General features: G+C 45.2%; 1 protein-coding gene across 1 annotated transcript in view; it reads left to right on the forward strand.

Moving 5' to 3' along the window:
• The first annotated feature begins 586 nt into the window (after positions 1-586).
• The window catches only part of LOC106574839 (Krueppel-like factor 7), a 53553-nt gene continuing 34326 nt past the window's right edge, over positions 587-19813 (forward strand). Inside the window, exon 1 of the mRNA XM_082963635.1 lies at positions 587-1526. Within this exon, the coding sequence (XP_082819761.1) occupies positions 1425-1526 (102 nt within the window). The 5' untranslated portion in view covers positions 587-1424. The remainder of the gene's footprint in view (positions 1527-19813) is intronic.

Consider the following 19813-nt stretch of genomic DNA (forward strand, 5'->3'; position numbering starts at 1 on the left):
GAGTTAAGTTCCATTCACAAACTTTAAGGTGTATTCCAACAACATCATTGCACTGAAGGATACTGTTATATACACTTCCTGTTTACCTCACATAATAAATGGGCCTTGTGTAAATTGGTGACCCCAAATGGGAAAGACACAGGGTATATCCTACATGTACTGCACAATGTTGGTTCCTTCAACAAACTCTCACGTCACAATTAGACTTTCATCATTTTGAAGTTGTTCCAAACGCACAATTTTGAAGTGGTTAAGGTTAGACATTAACTATGAATGATTAAGGTGAGGGTAAAGGTTTGAGATAGGCTTAAAACAAAAATCTCAAAAACAACTTTCTATCATTGGATTCGAACATGCAACCTTTTGTACTAGAGGGAGGTTAGTCATTAACTCCAAATGGTTAACGTAAGGGTTAAGGTTTGGGACAGGCTTAAAACAAAAGTCTAAAAAATTACTTTTATCACTGGATTCAAGGATTCAACTTTCTGCAACAGTAGCAGTTGCTTACACCCCCACTCACCATCCCCAACACCCAAACAAAACGAAACCTACTTGAAAGGTAACAGCGCTCACAATTGCCCCTAGTGGCCTTTTCCCACGTCATTTCCGGACTTCCTCAGAGATGGATGGATGTGGAATACTGACTTGTATCACGGGTGACCTGGTGCCTTCAAAGCAAACTCCGAGGTCTGTGTTTGTCTTTCGTAGGCCTATAACCGAATATAGCCTGGTTTCCCTGTCTATTCGAGGAGCACACGAAAACGACTAGATGTTTGTGCTCTAACTTATTTTAGTAGACAGTCCGCGATGAGCCGCTTACCATGTCTATTTAGCCTCGGATAAATGGCTCACCTTTCAAACTTATATATGGCTTGAGTGACAGGGAGGGAGAGCCTATTGAGGTCCAATGATTTGCATATATCTTCCTCTTTACACACCTTAACCTGTCAAATCGCCCCGTTGGCAGGATCGTCAAAGCAATTTACCTTATATGGCCACGCACGAAGTTGATTGACAGTATGCACACGCCCCTCCACTCGCTACTCTCCTCCCCGTTTGTCTTGCGATGCCTGTAGCCTACTACCATCCTGCCCGAACATTTTCCTACGGAAGCGGAGCGCTGGGGAAAAGCCTAGTGGGGATGAGCAAGGTTACTACCTAGCAATAGCCTACGGATACACATGGAGCCTCCATCATCTCTGCAAGTGTGCGTCTCTCACCAAGTCTAAACTCGTTCATTAGAGTCTCCAGCAAATAGTGAAACTATATATTTCCTTCTTTCGGATCTGTTTGTTTCTTTCTATGCATTATATTTCCTGATAGGACTGGCATGAACGTGGATTTGGACATTTGATTAGGCACAGCCGGATTCCTTTTTTTCGTGGAACAGTCTCCTTTCTGCGCTCCGCACACAGAGCATCATCATGGACGTTTTGGCGAATCACGGTATTTTTCAGGAACTCCAACTCGTGCATGACACCGGCTACTTCTCTGCGATGCCTTCGCTGGAGGAGAATTGGCAGCAGGTGACTATAGAGTTTCAATCGTTAGCTATATCAATCGTTAACTGTAGCTATATTGCTGATGGTGGTTTGGCAAAGTCACCGAAGTGCGCTCGAATCACTGACATAGGTGTCAACTTTCCTCCAATACCTTGCATCACAAGTTCAGAGAGAGAGGTACTATAGCCTAAATGTAAGAGTAACTTGTCAAATAGATGAGTCTATGAAAGGAAACTGCTGCGCTATTGCAATTAAATCTTCATACTAGGCAATTAAATCTGCACCGATGTATTGTTACGCTGTTGTTAAGACTATGACCCTGTGTGATTAACTTGAAGCATGTGGTCTAATATGAACAGTGTCGCAATGTAAACTCGTACCAAGTATGATTGTGTTATGATATTAGATCATACCAGCGGAGTGCTGTTCTGTGTTGAGCCGAGCGCAGGTTGTTATTCGCTGCCGTTAATGTATCCTTCACGGGTGCGCATGGTCTCAGCTGTCAAAAGCAATTAGGGAAAAGCGGTCATAATTTCGACAGGGAAGATGTAGATCTCTGAATAATAAAAACAGTGCTTTGTACATAAATAATGCATCTGCTTCCGTCGGATTACTTGTTTTGAAACCCTCGGCGGCATTAGGCGAGGAGGTTCCCCATTCAAATGCATAATGTATTAACGCAGATGTATAGGGTTGCCGTTCGAGATAAGCAAGTGGTCTTTTTACAAGATGCTGTGGAAATGGAGAATAGGAAGAGGGGGATTATAATGAGAGAATGATATGGTCCAGGAGTCAAGTCTCGGGGTTTCCGAGTCACATTGTGTCATAGTTTTTATTAGCACAGGCTCTCGTGAAATGTCACGCCGGGGGACACATAGTGAAACCAACGTACTGCTCTACTCTCCGTAGACTGGTAACCTTTCAGTTACCTTTCAGTTACTAGTCCAACGCTTTAACCACTAGGCTACCTGCCGCCCCATTTAAAGAACCACGCGGTTGCCATGCGGCATGCCATCCACCTGCACTGATGGAAGCGGTTTGGGATGATCATTTTCGCCACCAGCATCGCTGGGCAGCAGGCAACAGCTTTGCATGGTAATTTGATGCCGGCTACTTGTGCCAGTAGAGTTCTTGTGTGTAAATGAAGGCTAGTGGTCAGTCAGTGGTCCATGACCATGGCTCTACCCTCTCTAGTCACCTTCTTAATTGGCTTCCCGCTGTCTGCCACTCAAACATCCAGACTAACTCAAGATCACTGTCCAGTCACACACCAGATATTACTGCAGTCAGTTGAAAGACTATGTAACCATTGATAAATGTCATATTACTGTATTACTGACATGGCTCTGCCCTGGCCTGGAGAATAAAACCTCATCAATCTGGTAGAATACTAGCCTGGAGAATAAAACCTCATCAATCTGGTAGAATACTAGCCTGGGGGAATAAAACCTCTCATCAATCTGGTAGAATACTAGCCTGGAGAATAAAACCTCTCATCAATCTGGTAGAATACTAGCCTGGGGGAATAAAACCTCTCATCAATCTGGTAGAATACTAGCCTGGGGGGATAAAACCTCTCATCAATCTGGTAGAATACTAGCCTGGGGGAATAAAACCTCTCATCAATCTGGTAGAATACTAGCCTGGGGGAATGAAACCTCTCATCAATCTGGTAGAATACTAGCCTGGAGAATAAAACCTCTCATCAATCTGGTCGAATGCATGGCAAATCCAGGCTGACATAGGCCTAGTGTAGTTTCAAAATGTTGTACTCTAGAGACACAGCCTATTGTACTGACAATGTATATGCTTGCAATATTTCCTAGATGTTTGTGTGAGTGAATGAAAAATGTCTCAAGGTCTCGAGTTGACATCCCCAGACCAGATAAGTCATTATAACAGACCTGTCTACCTGACGGCAGCCACTCAGGGACATGCGACTGGCATTGTCCACCTCCATGGAGAAATATTCCCTGTATAAAACACATAAAACTCTGCCTGACACATGGAACAATGTTGTCTTAATGCTGTGGCCCACAGTAGAGATGTGATGCTTTAAGTGATGCTGTGATAGAACGTTGGTTTTAAAGGGCACTGCATGTTAGTCACCATTGGCATTGTCGTGGTGTTCCCTCCTCCCTGTCTACAGGGCATCAATCAGATGGTTATGGCATCAGCTGCTAGGCCTACACGAGGTGAGACTGCCGACCATAGAACATGAATAGGATGCACAATACAAAACACAGATTCAGCACCCAACCATAACCCGAGTAGGAGCACATTGCCTATTTTGTCACATGACTGACAGACCAGCTGCCTTGATAGAATTTGCAGAGTGTTTTGTTATTCCCTGTATACCCAGTTGGTAGATGTAGAGTTATCACTGGCCACATCGCATGGACCTCATGGCTACACTGTAATACTACAGCCACAACACAAGGGCTGGCTGACATTGACCTACAGACACAGTCTGTCTGTCCTCCAACACACTCACTTTGTCCTTCAGGGTTCACTCACAGTAAGGGATGTCTAGTCAGTACTCAGGCAACATGGCTGAATATCACTCTACCATATCAGAGATGTGGTTGGTTTCTAAATGGAGGGAAAGGGATATAGCATGTCTGTATAGAGGAGCTGCGTGTGTGTGTGCGTGTGCGTGCATGCGTGCGTGCGTGCGTGGAGATCTCCAGCAACCTGGCAGGCAGCAGGGTGGTTGATGAGGGAGGGAGGGGAAGAGAGAGAGAGAGAGAGAGAGAGAGCGCAAGGAGATGAGAAGAAAGCAGAGAGGAGAGGGCAGGAGAGAGGAGAAATGAGAGGACAGGATCGAAGAAGAGGGGAGAGAATAGGAGGAGAGAGTAGAAGAAAGAGGAGCGAGGATAGGAGGAGAGGTCAGGAGAAGAAAGCAGAGAGAGGAGAGGAGAGGAGACAAGAAGAGAGGGAAGGAGAGGAGAGGGGAGAAACGAGAGGAGAAACGAGAACAGAACAGGAGAGGAGGAGAGAGAGTTGAGACAAGAAGAGGATGGGAGAGGAGAGAAGGAAAGGAGAGAAGGAGAGGAGGACAGTGAGATAGAGGAGTGAAGTGCCAAGCATGCACATTTGCTACTGCAGGGTTTCACAGTCCACTGGGCCAAGCCTGCAGGAGCAGATAGATAGAAAGATGTAGAGATAGAGAGAGTCAAAGAAAAGCATGAAGAGACACACATGGAGCTGGACTAACTGACCGGCTTTCCCTTTGACTGACCAGGGAATCTGCCCCGGAGTATCTCGTGTGTGTGTGTGTGTGTGTGTGTGTGTGTGTGTGTGTGTGTGTGTAATCCTCAGTAGGGCCCCAGCTGCTTTCTTACACAGCTTGCAGACTGGAGGTGGAGAGCACTTACTCCCTCCCTCGCTCTCTCCTTCCATCTCTACCTCTCTCCTTCCCTTCCTCCTTTTCTCCCTCCTTCCCACCTCCTTAGTTCGTTCATATGAAATGAGGAATGAATTCCAATGGGATTGTCAGACGCAACACTCTGGTTAGTGTGTAAGAGGACGTGTGTATACACACAAACAAACACACACACACAAACAAACACACACAAACACACACACAAACAAACAAAAACACACACAAACAAACACTAAAACACACACTAAAACACACAAACACACACTAAAACACACAAACACACACTAAAACACACACTAAAACACACAAACACACACTAAAACACACACTAAAACACACACTAAAACACACACTAAAACACACACTAAAGCACACAAAAACACACGCACACATGAACACACAAACACACACACACACACACAAAAACACACACACACAAAAACACACACACACACACTAAAACAAACACACACACACTAAAACAACACACACACACTAAAACACAAACACACACACACTAAAACACAAACACACACACACAAAAACACACACAAACACACAGTAAAACAAACACACACACACTAAAACAAACACACACACACTAAAACACCACACACACTAAAACACATACACACACACACAAACACACAAAAACACACACACACACACACACACACACAAAAACACACAAAAAGTGCTGTGTTTCTGATAAAATGTAAATGTAAAATAAGCTCCAGTGGGTTGTGAGTGCATGTTCTGTATGGGAAGATACAGGATATATCTAGCTTATTCTATTTCTGTCTTCACCACCAAGCCTGCAGTCCTCTCTAGCTTATTCTACGTCTGCCTTCACCACCAAGCCAGCAGTCCTCTCTAGCTTATTCTATATCTGCCTTCACCACCAAGCCTGCAGTCTTCTCTAGCTTATTCTATGTCTGTCTTCACCACCAAGCCTGCAGTCCTCTCTAGCTTATTCTATGTCTGCCTTCACCACCAAGCCAGCAGTCCTCTCTAACTTATTCTATGTCTGTCTTCACCACCAAGCCAGCAGTCTTCTCTAGCTTATTCTATATCTGCCTTCACCACCAAGCCAGCAGTCCTCTCTAACTTATTCTATGTCTGTCTTCACCACCAAGCCTGCAGTCCTCTCTAACTTATTCTATGTCTGTCTTCACCACCAAGCCAGCAGTCCTCTCTAGCTTATTCTATATCTGTCTTCACCACCAAGCCTGCAGTCCTCTCTAGCTTATTCTATTTCTGTCTTCACCACCAAGCCTGCAGTCCTCTCTAGCTTATTCTATATCTGTCTTCACCACCAAGCCTGCAGTCCTCTCTAGCTTATTCTATATCTGTCTTCACCACCAAGCCAGCAGTCCTCTCTAGCTTATTCTATATCTGTCTTCACCACCAAGCCTGCAGTCCTCTCTAGCTTATTCTATATCTGTCTTCACCACCAAGCCTGCAGTCCTCTCTAGATTATTCTATATCTGTCTTCACCACCAAGCCTGCAGTCCTCTCTAGCTTATTCTATATCTGTCTTCACCACCAAGCCTGCAGTCCTCTCTAGCTTATTCTATATCTGTCTTCACCACCAAGCCTGCAGTCCTCTTTAGAAGGGCCATGTTTTCTCGCGGATTCTGTTCTGATGCTGATAGGTTACTGGTATAGGAGCAGTCTTCAATTCAGCCATTCACTTATGGAAGGATTCATTCAATTATAGTATTTTTCCATACATTTTTCGTTCATTTCCCCATTCGTAGTGAGAAAACCCTGAAATATTGTCAGACGTGCAGTAACTTGTATGATAAATCACTATCGTCATCTGATATGATCCAGATCTCTACATTTCAAAGTAATGAAGCAACGTAATACCAATTCTATCAAACCATCTCAAAGGAATCGACAAGAAGAAAAAGTTTGGTGAGCAAAGCTTTGTTCCAATCACAGGAATCCAATAGATAGTCATCATGTGGATGGAGAGAGGATGGAGAGGACAGAGATTGTCCTGAGCTAACTTCACTCATGACACACGGTTTATGAAAGGGAGCTTCATGTGGTTGAGCGCCATTTCTCAGGAGGGCGTTACGCAGTACTCAGGAGCCACTGAGCGGCCATTTCTTAGAAAACAGGAGGACAGAATTCAGATGGACTAATGAAGTTATATTCTATTTTCTGTAGCTAAGTCTAATAAAGTTATATTCTATTCTATTTGCATTATCTAAGTCTAATGAAGTTATATTCTATTTTCTGTAGCTAAGTCTAATACAGTTATATTCTATTATATTTGCTGTAGCTAAGTCTAATGAAGTTATATTCTATTTTCTGTAGCTAAGTCTAATATAGTTATATTCTATTTGCAGTATCTAAGTCTAATGAAGTTATATTCTATTTCCAGTATCTAAGTCTAATAAAGTTATATTCTATTCGCAGTATCTAAGCTCTACACCTACAGCTTATATTCTGTTCTATTTGCTGTTTCTAACTCTTGTATCGTCGTCAGACCATACACTGGCATGACAATGAATTGACAGAGAGGAGCTGGCTAAACCTAACACAGACTGGACCACCAGGCTAATCTAATGTATCTAAACCTAACACAGACTGGACCACCAGGCTAATCTAATGTATCTAAACCTAACACAGACTGGACCACCAGGCTAATCTAATGTATCTAAACCTAACACAGACTGGACCACCAGGCTAATCTAATGTATCTAAACCTAACACAGACTGGACCACCAGGCTAATCTAATGTATCTAAATCTAACATAGACTGGATCACCAGGCTAATCTAATGTATCTAAATCTAACATAGACTGGATCACCAGTATAATCTAATGTATCTAAATCTAACATACATTAGATTAGCCTGGTGATCCAGTCTAACATAGACTGGAACACCAGGCTAATATAATGTATAGAAACTAACACAGACTGGAACACCAGGCTAATATAATGTATAGAAACTAACACAGACTGGACCACCAGGCTAATATAATGTATAGAAACTAACACAGACTGGACCACCAGGCTAATATAATGTATAGAAACTAACACAGACTGGACCACCAGGCTAATATAATGTATAGAAACTAACACAGACTGGACCACCAGGCTAATCTAACGTATCTAACATTGAACAATAGAGTTCAGAGTGCAATTCAGACCAGATACAATGACTGACAGCAAGGAGATTCTTAATGAGATTCCTATTGCACTGTCAGGGAGAAAAATGACATGCATACAAACATTTTAGAAGACTGTTGCTAAAAGCAAGCCCTCATTATTCAACGGGCATTCAAGCACTCCACTGTGAATAATTTCATAATCATCATTTTGTGTGTGTGTGTGTGTGGGTTGTGTGTGTGTGTGTGTGTGTGTGTGTGTGTGTGTGTCACCCTGTGACCTCAGAACACATCTTTTAAGTGATCGGACCACAATGCACTCTGCCTGCTCCTCCAAGAGGTGAGCTCGTCATTCAACAAGCGAGAAGATGATTGCGAGTGATGGGTGGGTGATGCATTGAAAAGGAGGCGATGGAGAGCTGGAGTGTTGATGAAGTAAAGAAGAGGATGGAGGGAGGAGACGATGGATTCATTTGTCTGGCTCGTCTTGTTCGGAGGAGTGACTGTCACGTCAGTAGCACCCGCTTGGAGAGACGATGAGAGGAGAGGGGGGAAGAGGGGATGAGGAAGAGGAGAAAAGGGGAGGGAAAGCACATCTTTATGTATGGGTTCTGTCATCTCCGCGCTGGACGAGCACGTCGAGCATATCTGGCAACCCTGCCCTGGGGGGATTTGATTAACAGTGAGGAGAGGGAGCCAGTCATTTATTCTCACACCAGACTCACACATGGCCAGGCAATGACTTTCACATCATTTGAGTGGAGATGGGAAGCTGTTACAGTGCTTTAGAGTGATCCGACATGCCTCGTCGCAATTCATCCTGGCATTGCAACCAGAGAGAGAGAGAGAGGGCTCAGACATTTCCGACATGTCCTTAAAATTTGGCATTTTGGCAATTCTTCTATCCTCTCTCGGTCTCGGTCTGTCTTCCTGCCTGCCTGTCTTCCTGTCTTCCTGCCTGTTTGTCTGCCTGTCTGACTGCCTGTCTCTGATTCGTTCTCTCTCCATGTCTCTCTCTCACACACTCAGCATCGGTGAGGAACTGGAAGACTGAGAAGGTTCACCGTTGTTGTTATCTAAGACCATGGAGTTTTGTTCCAACTGAACACAGTGTACCAAGGATACATGGTACTTGACTTGTCTGCCCTATTCCTCTATAACCTTTTACCCCAGACAAACGTCAATGGAAGGTGTCCAAGCATGCCAAATCAATGATCAACCGCTGTTGACAACCAAACACAAAATCAACCTCAGATCTCTCCAGTCTAGCAACACCTGTTGCTAAGCAGCCAGCACCGAGCACCAGGCAGGCTTAGGATCATTTGTTTGTTTAGTCTGCAACGATAATCCCACCTACCCATGGAACATCGAGGTCTAGAGAAGGGAGATGTCAAATCTGTTTTCTCCATCCTCGTTTATTCCGTTCCTCACCTTTCTGGTAAAGTGGATTGGAGGAGAGGATCCCAGGACCCTGCCCTCTGACGACCTCCTCCTATGCTCTTTGAGAGAGAGAAGAGGAATGGAGGAAACAAGGACGGAGGAAGCAAGGATTGACATCTAGTAACAGCCAAAGAGTCCTTTACTGGGACATGGAATGAGAGAGTTAAACAGTAGTGCACTTTAGATCAGAAGTAGTGCACAATATATGAAAAAGGATGCCCTTTCAGATGCACCCAGAAACAGAATGGGGAAGCCTTACAGACAGGAACGTAGTGCAGGATAAACGTCTGTGGCTTAGGCATGGTTCAGCCTCTGTCATATTGGTAGTTACCCGTGGATGACGGTGAAGGAGATTGGGATATAGAGTTACCCATGGATGACGGTGAGGGAGATTGGGATATAGAGTTACCCATGGATGACGGTGAGGGAGATTGGGATATAGAGTTACCCATGGATGATGGTGAGGGAGATTGGGATATAGAGTTACCCATGGATGACGGTGAGGGAGATTGGGATATAGAGTTACCCATGGATGACGGTGAGGGAGATTGGGATATAGAGTTACCCATGGATGATGGTGAGGGAGATTGGGATATAGAGTTACCCATGGATGATGGTGAGGGAGATTGGGATATAGTTACCCATGGATGATGGTGAGGGAGATTGGGATATAGAGTTACCCATGGATGATGGTGAGGGAGATTGGGATATAGAGTTACCCATGGATGACGGTGAGGGAGATTGGGATATAGAGTTACCCATGGATGATGGTGAAGGAGATTGGGATATAGAGTTACCCATGGATGACGGTGAGGGAGATTGGGATATAGAGTTACCCATGGATGATGGTGAGGGAGATTGGGATATAGAGTTACCCATGGATGACGGTGAGGGAGATTGGGATATAGAGTTACCCATGGATGATGGTGAGGGAGATTGGGATATAGAGTTACCCATGGATGATGGTGAGGGAGATTGGGATATAGAGTTACCCATGGATGATGGTGAGGGAGATTGGGATATAGAGTTACCCATGGATGATGGTGAGGGAGATTGGGATATAGAGTTACCCATGGATGATGGTGAGGGAGATTGGGATATAGAGTTACCCATGGATGATGGTGAGGGAGATTGGGATATACAGTGAGGGAAAAAAGTATTTGATCCCCTGATGATTTTGAACGTTTGCCCACTGACAAAGAAATGATCAGTCTATAATTTTAATGGTAGGTTTATTTGAACAGTGAGAGACAGAATAACAACAAAAAAATCCAGAAAAACGCATGTCAAAAATGTTATAAATTGATTTGCATTTTAATGAGGGAAATAAGTATTTGACCCCTCTGCAAAACATGACTTAGTACTTGGTGGCAAAACCCTTGTTGGCAATCAGAGGTCAGACGTTTCTTGTAGTTGGCCACCAGGTTTGCACACATCTCAGTAGGGATTTTGTCCCACTCCTCTTTGCAGATCTTCTCCAAGTCATTAAGGTTTCGAGGCTGACGTTTGGCAACTCGAACCTTCAACTCCCTCCACAGATTTTCTATGGGATTAAGGTCTAGAGACTGGCTAGGCCACTCCAGGACCTTAATGTGCTTCTTCTTGAGCCAATCCTTTGTTGCCTTGGCCGTGTGTTTTGGGTCATTGTCATGCTGGAATACCCATCCACGACCCATTTTCAATGCCCTGGCTGAGGGAAGGAGGTTCTCACCCAAGATTTGACGGTACATGGCCCTGTCCATCGTCCCTTTGATGCGGTGAAGTTGTCCTGTCCCCTTAGCAGAAAAACACCCCCAAAGCATAATGTTTCCACCTCCATGTTTAACGGTGGGGATGGTATTCTTGGGGTCATAGGCAGCATTCCTCCTCCAAACACGCGAGTTGAGTTGATGCCAAAGAGCTCCATTTTGGTCTCATCTGACCACAACACTTTCACCCAGTTGTCCTCTGAATCATTCAGATGTTCATTGGCAAACTTCAGACGGGCATGTATATGTGCTTTCTTGAGCAGGGGGACCTTGCGGGCGCTGCAGGATTTCAGTCCTTCACGGCATAGTGTGTTACCAATTGTTTTCTTGGTGACTATGGTCCCAGCTGCCTTGAGATCATTGACAAGATCCTCCCGTGTAGTTCTGGGCTGATTCTTCACCGTTCTCATGATCATTGCAACTCCACGAGGTGAGATCTTGCATGGAGCCCCAGGCCGAGGGAGAGTGACAGTTCTTTTGTGTTTCTTCCATTTGCGAATAATCGCACCAACTGTTGTCACCTTCTCACCAAGCTGCTTGGCGATGGTCTTGTAGCCCATTCCAGCCTTGTGTAGGTCTACAATCTTGTCCCTGACATCCTTGGAGAGCTCTTTGGTCTTGGCCATGGTGGAGAGTTTGTAATCTGATTTATTGATTGCTTCTGTGGACAGGTGTCTTTTATACAGGTAACAAGCTGAGATTAGGAGCACTCCCTTTAAGAGTGTGCTCCTAATCTCAGCTCGTTACCTGTATAAAAGACACCTGGGAGCCAGAAATCTTTCTGATTGAGAGGGGGTCAAATACTTATTTCCCTCATTAAAATGCAAATCAATTTATAACATTTTTGACATGCGTTTTTCTGGATTTTTTTGTTGTTATTCTGTCTCTCACTGTTCAAATAAACCTACCATTAAAATTATAGACTGATCATTTCTTTGTCAGTGGGCAAACGTACAAAATCATCAGGGGATCAAATACCTTTTTCCCTCACTGTAGAGTTACCCATGGATGAGGGAGATTGGGATATAGAGTTACCCATGGATGACGGTGAGGTAGATTGGGATATAGAGTTACCCATGGATGACGGTGAGGTAGATTGGGATATAGAGTTACCCATGGATGAGGTGAGGGAGATTGGGATATAGAGTTACCCATGGATGAGGGAGATTGGGATATAGAGTTACCCATGGATGAGGGAGATTGGGATATAGAGTTACCCATGGATGACGGTGAGGGAGATTGGGATATAGAGTTACCCATGGATGACGGTGAGGGAGATTGGGATATAGAGTTACCCATGGATGATGGTGAGGGAGATTGGGATATAGAGTTACCCATGGATGATGGTGAGGGAGATTGGGATATAGAGTTACCCATGGATGATGGTGAGGGAGATTGGGATATAGAGTTACCCATGGATGATGGTGAGGGAGATTGGGATATAGAGTTACCCATGGATGAGGGAGATTGGGATATAGAGTTACCCATGGATGATGGTGAGGGAGATTGGGATATAGAGTTACCCATGGATGATGGTGAGGAGATTGGGATATAGAGTTACCCATGGATGATGGTGAGGGAGATTGGGATGAATGAGAGAGTAAGGGACTGATCGCATGAGTGTACAGTGCAGTTAGATTCAGAATGTAAAGTGACCTTGGCTTCCTTTACTGTGTCTTCATAGATGGAAGGAGACACAGGGAGAGACAAGGACCATTGACCAAGTGTAAACACTGATGGTTGTGTTTGTTAATGTCACTCTCATCAATCACAGGCCTGAAGAGCCCCACGGTGACGACAGCAAGGACACACAGACGTACGGCTCCCTAATAGGGACTGTCAGGGATGAAGAACCAACGCATATGGTTGTTTAGAGTAGAATATAACTTTATTGTCTATATGTTACAGCGAACAACAGAAATGTCTTCTGCTCCATTCTCAACCCCCCAACCTAGCATGGGGTGAAGTGGAGAGTTCCATTATGTTCATTAGAGAAGTGTGCCATTACGTTTTAGGGATGTTGTAACCCATCATGTGGTGTTCAGGGTAGTCTTGGCACGGAGAAGAGGTTTGTTGTAGGATGCTGAAGATGTGGTGGTATTGAGTTGCCCAATAAGAGCTGTGTGTGTGTGTGTGTGTGTGTGTGTGTGTAGGCCTGTGTGTCTTCAGCTCTGACCCAATATGCAAACCCAGCGGTATTTCCATATGCTCTGAGTAATCATTTCCTCAGTTCCAACACGACCTGGCCGCTCTCCAGTCAGCCAGTGTGTGTCAGGACCTCGATGTAATGTCCTCCCTCTGCTGTCTCTCACTCAGAGAAATGCAGGCTACTGGAATACAATATGCACCATCAGCTGTACTGCAGTAATGCCCAGGCTTCAGCTCAGAGGGCTAAGTTCAGACCTAGATTTGAACCCCGGGCAGTTACATTGTGGTTCACCAAACCACCTATGTTACAATAGCAGCTACAGGCTAACTCTGCTGGGATTGGAGGAGAGGAGGGTGGCTGGTTTTACAGAAACTAATGCTAGGCTGGTCTCTATTTAGTCTCCAGACTATCTTTTCCCCCAGTGATTTGATGAATCCTGGGGCAAGTCATTCCTTCTTCTGACATCAGTGGCATGGTTTTGATCAGTACTATTAGTCTGTCTCAATGCACTACCAGTATAGACCTACTATAGAAGGCCTATATTTGGCCAAAGAGGAAATCCTTCAAGCAATTGATCCTATTTACTGTAATCTTGTGACATCAGTTCCTGTCCTGCAGCCATTTTAGAGCAAATGTATGTCTATGTCTCTGTCTCCCAGGCAATATACAATAGACTGTCTCCCCCACCTCTCCCTGGCCCACTACTGTACACTCTTGGCCTAGATAGGCCATAAACATTTGGTTATAAAAAGGAGGGAATTAATTACCCAGTCAAACAAATGGCTTTGGTGTAACGTTGGACACCTCAGACAGTTCCAACAGGGGAGTTATTTGGGTCGCTAGCTATTTTAGTCCCGGTGATGTTGCCGGGAATACCTTAGGGAACAGACTGTGTTTTATAAGAGAGCCCATCAATAATTTTGGTGTGTGTGTGTGTGTGTGTGTGTGTGTGTGTGTGTGTGTGTGTGTGTGTGTGTGTGTGTGTGTGTGTGTGTGTGTGTGTGTGTGTGTGTGTGTGTGTGTGTGTGTGTGTGTGTGTGTGCTATAGCAAGGCAGTGATCTGTGTACATTATTACCTGTATGCTTCTACATGCCCTAGTGTATAATGATGTCTCTACGAGGTTCAGTGGAGCAGGTCCCAGGTGTCTGCTGGGACCACTCTCTCTACGAGGTTCAGTGGAGCAGGTCCCAGGTGCCTGCTGGGACCACTCTCTTTTCGAGGTTCAGTGGAGCAGGTCCCAGGTGCCTGCTGGGACCACTCTCTCTATGAGGTTCAGTGGAGCAGGTCCCAGGTGTCTGCTGGGACCACTCTCTCTATGAGGTTCAGTGGAGCAGGTCCCAGGTGTCTGCTGGGACCACTCTCTCTATGAGGTTCAGTGGAGCAGGTCCCAGGTGCCTGCTGGGACCACTCTCTCTATGAGGTTCAGTGGAACAGGTCCCAGGTGTCTGCTGGGACCACTCTCTCTATGAGGTTCAGTGGAACAGGTCCCAGGTGTTTGCTGGGACCACTCTCTCTACGAGGTTCAGTGGAGCAGGTCCCAGGTGTCTGCTGGGACCACTCTCTCTACGAGGTTCAGTGGAGCAGGTCCCAGGTGTCTGCTGGGACCACTCTCTCTACGAGGTTCAGTGGAGCAGGTCCCAGGTGCCTGCTGGGACCACTCTCTCTGAGGTTCAGTGGAGCAGGTCCCAGGTGCCTGCTGGGACCACTCTCTCTACGAGGTTCAGTGTAGCAGGTCCCATGTGTCTGCTGGGACCACTCTCTCTATGAGGTTCAGTGGAGCAGGTCCCAGGTGCCTGCTGGGACCACTCTCTCTATGAGGTTTAGTGGAGCAGGTCCCATGTGTTCACTTAAATCACAACTAGTCTGAATGATTTAAGCCTGAACTGGTGCAACCAGTGAACCCACAGCCAAGGGACTGTGGGCTGGTGTTTTCCTTCTAAACAGTCCCCCATAGCTCCAACCAACCAGGCAACATCAAGCACACCTCACAGTCCATTATGGAAAGCGTTCATTCAAACACTCCCTCAAGCACATGTGACTGATCTCTGCAAAGTGAATGGCGCTCTCTCGGTGAGTGGTGAACGAACACAGGCAATACTAGCCCAGATATGGCTCGTAGAAAGGTGAGTTGGGGAAAGGTTGTGTTTGGGTTGAGATGAGGTCGTGTGCTACATCAGCGGTCCCCAACCTTTTTTGGGCCACGGACCGGTTTAATGTCAGACAATATTTTCACGTGAATCCACTGTGTACTCGTATGCAACTTTATTAGCAGCGTCCTCGTAACATCGCACCAACAACATAACATGAGTAACATCCTCTCTGCCCCCTAACACTCTCTGGTCGCTATGGTAACGTTTAAACATGCCTTAAAAATAAGATACAACACAAAAACAAATATAAAGTGCATGAAAAATACAACTCACCATAACGCTAAATCAGTGGGAGCCCTGAGCTTGTTTCTCTGCAACGAGACGGTCCCATCTAGGGGTAATGGGAGACAATAACACCCGAAGTGTGTTGCTTATGTCCAGTCTACTCTGTAATTTTGTTTTGGTTTCTGTCACTGCATAAAATCTCGCTTCACACAAATAGGATGTCGGAAATGGCAACAGGGTTTTCAATGCTGTTGTGGCGATCTCAGGGTATTCTGCCGTGACTTTAATCCAGAACACCGGCAGAGTTGTTGTCTCAAACATACTTTTAAGGCCGCCGTCATTTGCGATCTCCAGCAGTTTGATCTTCTTCTTGCATAGACATGCTGGATTCACCTGGTTTGTTGACAAATGGGTCGCGGATCCATTCCTTGGCAGTTCGTGGGTCTTTTGTGGTTGGGAAGTAGCGCTCAAACTCTTTTAAAAGCAAAGACAGGTGATCGTGCACCAGCTGGGACAATGAAGGCTCAGTCTCTTCCAAAATCCCCGCGAATGTTTGAAACATGTCAAATATACCTCTGTTCACGCACCGTCCCCACAAATCCAGTTTGGCTTTAAATGCAGCTACTTTATCTGCCAACTTGAAGACAGTTCATTGAGCAGGTTGAATATGTCGCACAAGTAAGCGAGTTTTGCGACCCATTCCTCGTCACTGAAATGTGCTGCCAGCGGTGACTTTTTTTCTGAGAGAAATCTCTGCAGTGGCTCTCGTAATTCAAACACTCTGGCCAGCGATCTCCCTCGGGATAACCATGTTATTTCTGTGTATAAGAGAAGGTGTCTGTGCTCCGTGTTCATTTTTCAAAATAAAATATCGTTCAGACTCAGATAATAAATAAAACGGAAATAATGTAAGTTATTTATTCTTTCTCTGCGGCCCGGTACCGGTCCGCGGCCCGGGGGTTGGGGACCGCTGTGCTACATGACTAATGTGGAAACAAACTATAGGGTAACAAAAGATCCCTGTACCATTGGTTTACATTGGATGGGGCTCTTCTCCAAGTCATTAAGGTTTCGAGGCTGACGTTTGGCAACTCGAACCTTCAGCTCCTTCCACAGATTTTCTATGGGATTAAGGTCTGGAGACTGGCTAGGCCACTCCAGGACCTTAATGTGCTTCTTCTTGAGCCACTCCTTTGTTGCCTTGGCCGTGTGTTTTGGGTCATTGTCATGCTGGAATACCCATCCACAACCCATTTTCAATGCCCTGGCTGAGGGAAGGAGGTTCTCACCCAAGATTTGACGGTACATGGCCCCGTCCATCGTCCCTTTGATGCAGTGAAGTTGTCCTGTCCCCTTAGCAGAAAAACACCCCCAAAGCATAATGTTTCCACCTCCATGTTTGACGGTGGAGATGGTGTTCTTGGGGTCATAGGCAGCATTCCTCCTCCTCCAAACACGGCGAGTTGAGTTGATGCCAAAGAGCTCCATTTTGGTCTCATCTGACCACAACACTTTCACCAGTTGTCCTCTGAATCATTCAGATGTTCATTGGTAAACTTCAGACGGGCATGTATATGTATTCTTGAGCAGGGGGACCTTGCGGGCGCTGCAGGATTTCAGTCCTTCACGGCGTAGTGTGTTACCAATTGTTTTCTTGGTGACTATGGTCCCAGCTGCCTTGAGATCATTGACAAGATCCTCCCATGTAGTTCTGGGCTGATTCCTCACCGTTCTCATGATCATTGCAACCCCACGAGGTAAGATCTTGCATGGAGCCCCAGGCCGAGGGATATTGACAGTTCTTTTGTGTTTCTTCCATTTGCGAATAATCGCACCAAATGTTGTCACCTTCTCACCAAGCTGCTTGGCGATGGTCTTGTAGCCCATTCCAGCCTTGTGTAGGTCTACAATTTTGTCCCTGACATCCTTGGAGAGCTCTTTGGTTTTGGCCATGGTGGAGAGTTTGGAATCTGATTGATTTCTTCTGTGGACAGGTGTCTTTTTTACAGGTAACAAGCTACGGTTAGGAGCACTCCCTTTAGGAGCACACTCTTAATCTCAGCTCGTTACCTGTATAAAAGACCCCTGGGAGCCAGAAATCTTTCTGATTGAGAGGGGGTCAAATACTTATTTCCCTCATTAAAATGCAAATCAATTTATAACATTTTTGACATGCATTTTTCTGGATATTTTTTTTATTCTGTCTCTCACTGTTCAAATAAACCTACCATTAAAATTATAGATTGATCCTTTCTTTATCAGTGGGCAAATGTACAAAATCAGCAGGGGATCAAATACTTTTTCCCCCCACTGTATATGATTTTATTAATGGACAGATCAAAATCAAATCAAATTGTATTTGTCACATGCGCCAAATACAGGTGTAGACCTTACCGTGAAATTCTTACAGACAAGCCCGTAACCAACTATGCAGTTCAAGAAATAGAGTTAAGAATATATTCGCTAAATAAACTAAAGTAAAAAGTAACAATAAAATAACAATAACGAGGCTATATACAGGGGGTTCCAGTACCGAGTCAATGTGCGGGGATACAGGTTAGTCGAGGTCATTTGTACATGTAGGTAAGGGTAAAGTGACTATGCATAGATAATGCACAGCGAGTAGCACCATTGTAAAAACAAGGGGGGGTGCAACCGGTCAGGACGGTGCAGCTGTAGAAAAATATCTTTATAATCTGGGGACACATGCCAAATATATTTTGTCTCCTGACGGGGAAAGGTTTTGTTGTGCCCTCTTCACGACTGTCTTGGTGTGTTTGGATCATGATAGTTTGTCGGTGATGTGGACACCAAGAAGCTTGAAACTCTCGACCTGCTCCACTACAGCCCTGTCGATGTGAATGGTGGCGTGTTCAGCCCTCCTTTTCCTGTAGTCCATGATCATCTCCTTTGTCTTGCTCATGTGGAGGGAGAGGTTGTTGTCCTGGCACCACACTGCCAGGTCTCTGACCTTCTCCCGTCTCATCGCGATCAGGCCTACCACTGTTGTGTCGTCAGCAAACTTAATGATGGTGTTGGATTCGTGCTTGGCCATACAGTCGTGGGTGAACAGGGAGTACAGGAGGGGACTAAGCACGCATCCGTGGGGGGCCCCTGTGTTGATGATCAGTATGGCAGATGTGTTGTTGCCCTTTTCAGATAAACTCTTCAGTCTCACCTTTCATACTATACTGCACTAATTTCCTTTTAAATGGGACCTGCCTGCCAAGCCTGAACCAATCAAATACAGGCTTACAAACAGGTTTCCAGGCCGGAACCAATCAAACATAGGCTTATAAAATAGGCTTCCAAGCCTGAACCAATCAAATACAGGCTTACAAAACCGAGATCCAGTCTCTTGTGTATTATTAGTGTCTGACTCATACTATGCCCTGCGTCCATGTGACAGACAGCTCACACGTGCACACACTCACTCACACAACACACACACAGAAGCAAAAGTCTGGTTGTAGTGCTTCTATCTTCACTAAAAAGAGACTCAGTTATTAAGAAGAGGCTCAGTTATTAAGAAGAGGCTCAGTTATTAAGAAGAGGCTCAGTTATTAAGAAGAGGCTCTGTTATAAAACAGGTTTAGTTATAGGGAGGAAATTGGGATTAAAGTGCTTGCACTCTGTTTCAGCGTTTCACTGAGGAGGCAAACTCTGGGCAGAGAGGGGTGAGCAGGTTCAAGCAGAGTTGCGTGCTTTCTTCCATGGCACAGTCCTCAATCAGCACAGAACACAGCCTTTTCTTCCATTCTATCTCTTGGAGGCGAGCCCACTGCAGTGGCAACAGAGAGGTATTTTCTTCAATATTTCAGCAGCTTGGCTAATCTGTGTTCCTGAGGTTTGTTTTAAAAGCGTTCCTGTGTGAATGAAGACAGGGGAGAACGACACATTGTCTCCTTCTTCTGGCGTATACACCCACCCAGTTAAACCCGCGGGAGGTAAGTTGCGCTCACACACACACGTGTAAACAATTTTGACCTCATGAACTTTAACCTCGTCACCTGAGGCCCTAGCAGGGTGTGGTAACCTGCTTTCGAAAGATCCTGCCTTTTTCACTCTTGAACCGTAATTAACCTCAT

The sequence above is a fragment of the Salmo salar genome, chromosome 17, assembly GCF_965601325.2.
Source record: "Salmo salar chromosome 17, fSalSal1, whole genome shotgun sequence".
NCBI lineage: Eukaryota > Metazoa > Chordata > Actinopteri > Salmoniformes > Salmonidae > Salmo > Salmo salar.